The sequence below is a fragment of the Gadus macrocephalus genome, chromosome 11 (assembly GCF_031168955.1).
Source record: "Gadus macrocephalus chromosome 11, ASM3116895v1".
NCBI lineage: Eukaryota > Metazoa > Chordata > Actinopteri > Gadiformes > Gadidae > Gadus > Gadus macrocephalus.
Window position 1 is genome coordinate 5,938,757 of NC_082392.1, and position 5,000 is coordinate 5,943,756.

A 5,000-nucleotide genomic window follows, 5' to 3' on the forward strand; every position below is an offset into this window, starting at 1 on the left:
TGGTGTATTGTTCACCGTTTGTGTGGGCCCTGTCCACAACCACCACACGTTTGATCAAAACATGCCACCTAAGCCGGCACACAAACAAAGTATTAGCCTGTCAAGCTGCCTGTCTGAGTTAGTGTCATCGCGGAGGATTGTTTTGTGGGGGATTTTCCACCAAATCTGGTGTCTCACGCGAGAGAGGACTGGGTGCGGGCGCTACTGACAAAGGATATGAGGTTTTCCATTACCTTTACTAGGTCATAAAAGAGTTTAAAATAAGTCCAATAAAAGTCTGTAATAGCCAAATTCGAGTAGAAAGATGTTAATTTTGGGGGGCCTGAATTGTTGATGAAAGACTCAAGATTTTAATGCTTATATTCTCAGGGCTTAAAGAGCCATACCTGTGTGATCCTCTTGTCATCCTCTTCTCTTCAAAACCGTGCATAGATGTGCATGCCTCTGGCTTTGTGGGAAATTGTACAAATAAGTATACTTTTAAGGGGCTGATGTTGTGACCGTTGTAATGTATTTCCCTACATTTCACCATCATGTGTGAAACGCATTTGTGTTTTTCTGTTGGATGTTTGTGTTGGTTTGTGTGGTGTGCGTGTGCGTGTGCGTGTGCGTGTGCGTGTGCGTGTGTGTGTGTGTGTGTGTGTGTGAAAGTATGGTTGTGTGTGTGTGTGTGTGTGTGTGTGTGTGTGTGTGTGTGTGTGTGTGTGTGTGTGTGTGTGTGTGTGTGTGTGTGTGTGTGTGTGTGTGTGTGTGTGTGTGAAAGTATGGTTGTGTGTGGGTGTGTGTGTGTGTTGAAATAACAAACCGACCAAAACCATTTAAACCAAACTGTTAGGGTTCTGTTCAGGCTTCTCGCTGGTCTTTCTTCGGTATTCAGCTTTTTGCCATTTCGTAGAAGCGACCACGCAAGATAAACTTCCATACACCATATGGGCTTCTCGGTTTTGTACTCCCTCTCTCTACTCTTAATTTTCTCTTCCCTCGCTTTCCTTATGTTCAAATGCAAAAAAATAAACTGAAAGATAAGCACACCGTCCGGCCTATATACTAAGCTGTTTGAAAAGCGCAGTTTCTTTTTAGCTAAACAGCACAACTATAGGCTTTTGAGTTTGTGTTGCCTAGGGATTTCCCAAGCTCTCTAGTTTCTTGGAAATTGGTTCCCTAAAGATACTCCAGGGAAAGCCACATAGTTCAAGATATCGATCGTTAAATCATTAGATAGACAGGGAACAGGTGTGCCTCGTTGCTGCTCTGAACCAATCAGGGCTCTGCTTGCCTTGTAACTAGCAAAACTCAACCCTGCCCCTCCATTATGGAAATGATTCGCTACCCTAGCAACAGTTATATTGAGAGTTATATTGCCAGGATACTTACGAGTAATTCTTAATCTTTTTTTTTTAGCATGAACAATATAAGCAATAACATCCAGATATGCAATCCAATTCTGGAGCAGCAACGTGACAGAAGGCAGATGTAACCTGTTATAAATCACGGTCTCAGTGGATGTTTCAAGGGAACAGTCTGGCTCAGTAGACCTCTACTTTTCTTAAAAAATCCAGCATCGGTATTAAAAAGGACCTTCTTCTTTTGTGAGCAGCACCTTTAACACCCCCGATGAGTTATACTTAAATCTGCAGCACATGGGCTGCTGGTAAAGTTTCAGGTTTTAACATAAAACAGACAAAAGTACCAAAAGCAATCTGCAAACAGAGGCCTTGGTTCATAAAATAAATGTTTTTATTAAAACTTACTTATGGTTACTTTATGGTGAGGGCTTGGGGGATGTCATGTTACAAAGATGACAATGCAAAAAAAAAAACTTTGTAATAGATAAGTAATAAATTCAAGTTAGACTATAATAACAATAAGGAGAACACATGGCTATGCTATTTTGTCCCTGTGATTTGTTTTCCCCGAGCACCGTTTCTCTTTGAGTGTAATGGTGAAACGGTGTAGGTGTTTGTTCTGTGAGAAGTACCCTGTTCCCATTATAATTGCTTCACCACTGCCATTAAGCCCTCCTCTTCTCCAGATGGAAGACTCACGCGGGACAGAATACCTCCAGTGTTCTGGCTCGCATAATAGTTCCAGTCTGTGGTGGTTTCTATAATTTAGCTCTTTTTATGCATAATGTAGATCATTTTCGCCAATGTATGGTGAAAATTCTCATTTGTTTGTATTTTCTAATAAAGAGGACCTAGAGACTGCATAGCTGTTGCCTCCTGACGAAAAACAAAAAACGAATTATATCTCGTTTTATGAACTTTAAAAATATACATATTTTATGTTTTCTCCTCTATTTCTCCTCTGTCTTGGAGCACAGGGTTAAGATGAGATAACTTTTACGATTAATATTCATGAATGGGAAAAACTCTTTTATCATCTACAATCCCATTGTCAGTTAACCTTAAAAGTCAAGTAACAAAATAACCATTTGCCAGAGCTCGGAGAATAACATCCCGGTTCTCTCCTCGTCTCCAGTGGACCCGTTCGTTTGCCACACGGAGGCGGTCGCCGACATCGTCATCCTGGTGGACGGCTCGTGGAGCATCGGCAGGATCAACTTCCGGCTGGTGCGCCTGTTCCTGGAGAACCTGGTCAACGCCTTCGACATCGGCATCGACAAGACGCGCATCGGTCCGTTCCCGTCTCTGTGTCCTCCTCTGAATCTGTTAAAAATTACAGGCAAACTCCATCTGGAAGCAATGGCAATTATTGTTTCGATTGCATTGTTTTTAAGACTAAAAAGTGTATACATTAGTGTGTATATTAGTAAATGACCTGTCTCATTTAAGCCTGCTTTGTCAAAGAAGCAGCAAAGAAAAATGTGTACATTTGATCATTTGAAACAAGCAACCGATTTCTTACATGTCCGAAGCTTTTAGACCCATATGTGATATTGTTGCTGCGTACATATTTGAACTGCATGGATGACATTGATATGCTGTATGTATGATGTGTCTGTGGATACATGTCTGTCTCTCGTAGGTCTGGCTCAGTACAGCGGGGACCCCAGGATAGAGTGGCATCTGAACGCCTACACCACCAAAGACACCGTGATCGACGCCGTGAAGAATCTGCCCTACAAGGGAGGCAACACACTTACCGGTAGACACCTTTCTTCAAGCTTTTGGGATATGTTCATTTCAAAAGTGGTGTCGCAAGTCACATTTGCACAAAGGAATTCTTGTTAAGCCTTAATTAACGTCCGTGTCTCTAAACTCTTCCTCTCCCAAACCCTTAATTTCTCTCTTTGTACTTAAGTAATCCGTCACCTCATATTTAGATATGAATTCCTTATCTGGTTCCACCCACTCACTGGTCTCTGTTTCATTCTTTCCCCCGCCCCATCCCGTCCAAAGGCCTGGCGCTGACCTACATTCTGGAGAACAGCTTCAAGCCCGAGTCGGGATCCAGACCCGGCGTCCCGAAGATCGGCATCCTGATCACGGATGGAAAGTCCCAGGACGACGTGGTGCCCCCTGCGGAGAGCCTGCGAGACGCCGGCGTGGAGCTGTTCGCTGTCGGTGAGACAGATCCCTGCTGCTCCTAATCCTAAACTATCTGGTTCACTTACAAAGCAACCCAGTGATCCTAAATACTATCCAAATCACATACACATCAACCCTTAATACTTTCTAGTTCAACCCTTAATACTGTCTAGTTCACATACACCTTAACCCTTAATGCCATCTAGTTCTTACTCTTAATACTAACTTGTTCAAATACACAGTAACCCTTAATACTAGCTAGTTCACATTCAAATCAACCCTTGATGCGTTATAGTACAAATAGACAGTAACCCTTAAAACTATCTAGTTCAACCAATAACTTAAGGTCCACACAAATAATAAATCAAAATGAAAGTTAGTTTACGAAAAGAAGACATGTCTTGAGCCAAAAACAAACAACAGACTTGGCAGGACAAATTCAGTGTATGCGATCGAAAATGGAAGATTGCAGTGCAGACCTAAGCTCGAAAACAGTAAAGGACCAAATCACATAACGTTAAGAACTGATTCCAAACACACACACACACATGCACGCACTGACACACAAACACACTCACACGCACACACATGCACTGACACACACACACACACACACACAAACTTTATTTCTTCTTCTTCACTGCTGGTATTTATAGTCCTGCTGCTGACTGGGAATCCAATCAACACACAGAACACGCCCCCCCCGCCCGTAGCCAATCACCAGTCTTACCTAAGAATCCAATTTACTTTACAGCAGACAGGCACACAGGAGACAGACTGGGCAGACGGAGAGACTGGCTCATAAAAAATGACAATAACACATATAGGACTATGGGCACATTTTGAATAACACATCCGATCCATCTATTGCATCAGCTGTCAGTTACAACATATTCGCCCTTACTGGGACACAAAAAGAGAACAGATAGTTGAATAAAACAAGTTTATTTGTGGGTGTGAATGTGTGGCGGTGTCAGGGGAAATTAGATTTCAATGCCACAGTGAGAATTATAAAGATATATATATATATATATTCACAAAGCCAAATATGCAGGCATCCCTTGCATTTCGATCGTGTTTCATATTGATCTAATAATATATGCACCCTGAGTGTTAAAAGCGGCAGTGTGTGTGTGTGTTATTTTCATGTTGTGTGTCTGCATGGTCTTGTGTTGTTTTTAACGTGGTCTCTGAGACATGATGTGCATAAACGGGATTGAATGGATAAACGTTGAACAAATACAAAACTGCCAAAACGTACATCTAGCTCTGATATTAATTGGCAGTGCATTCCTTTTTTGTTTGCAAGAGCCTCTTTGAGCGGCACAGTGGGAAATGGAAGTTGCCAGTGATTCATCTGATGAACTAAACCGCAACGCATTGAGACTCTATTACCGCTCCGCATCGGTGGAAAGGGGTCGATAACGCATTTGCATGGGATCTTAAAAAACGACATTGAGGAAATAAAGTAAGTGAGTGTCTTCCTACTTCCTACCGCTCAACGAGTGC

The 5,000-nt window shown here is 42.2% G+C and overlaps 1 protein-coding gene across 1 annotated transcript in view; it reads left to right on the plus strand.

Moving 5' to 3' along the window:
• col14a1a (collagen, type XIV, alpha 1a) overlaps positions 1–5,000 on the plus strand; it is a 50,800-nt gene that overhangs the window by 23,290 nt on the left and 22,510 nt on the right. Inside the window, exons 6-8 of the mRNA XM_060064823.1 lie at positions 2,482–2,637; positions 2,989–3,108; positions 3,363–3,527. Of these exons, the coding sequence (XP_059920806.1) occupies positions 2,482–2,637; positions 2,989–3,108; positions 3,363–3,527 (441 nt within the window). The remainder of the gene's footprint in view (positions 1–2,481; positions 2,638–2,988; positions 3,109–3,362; positions 3,528–5,000) is intronic.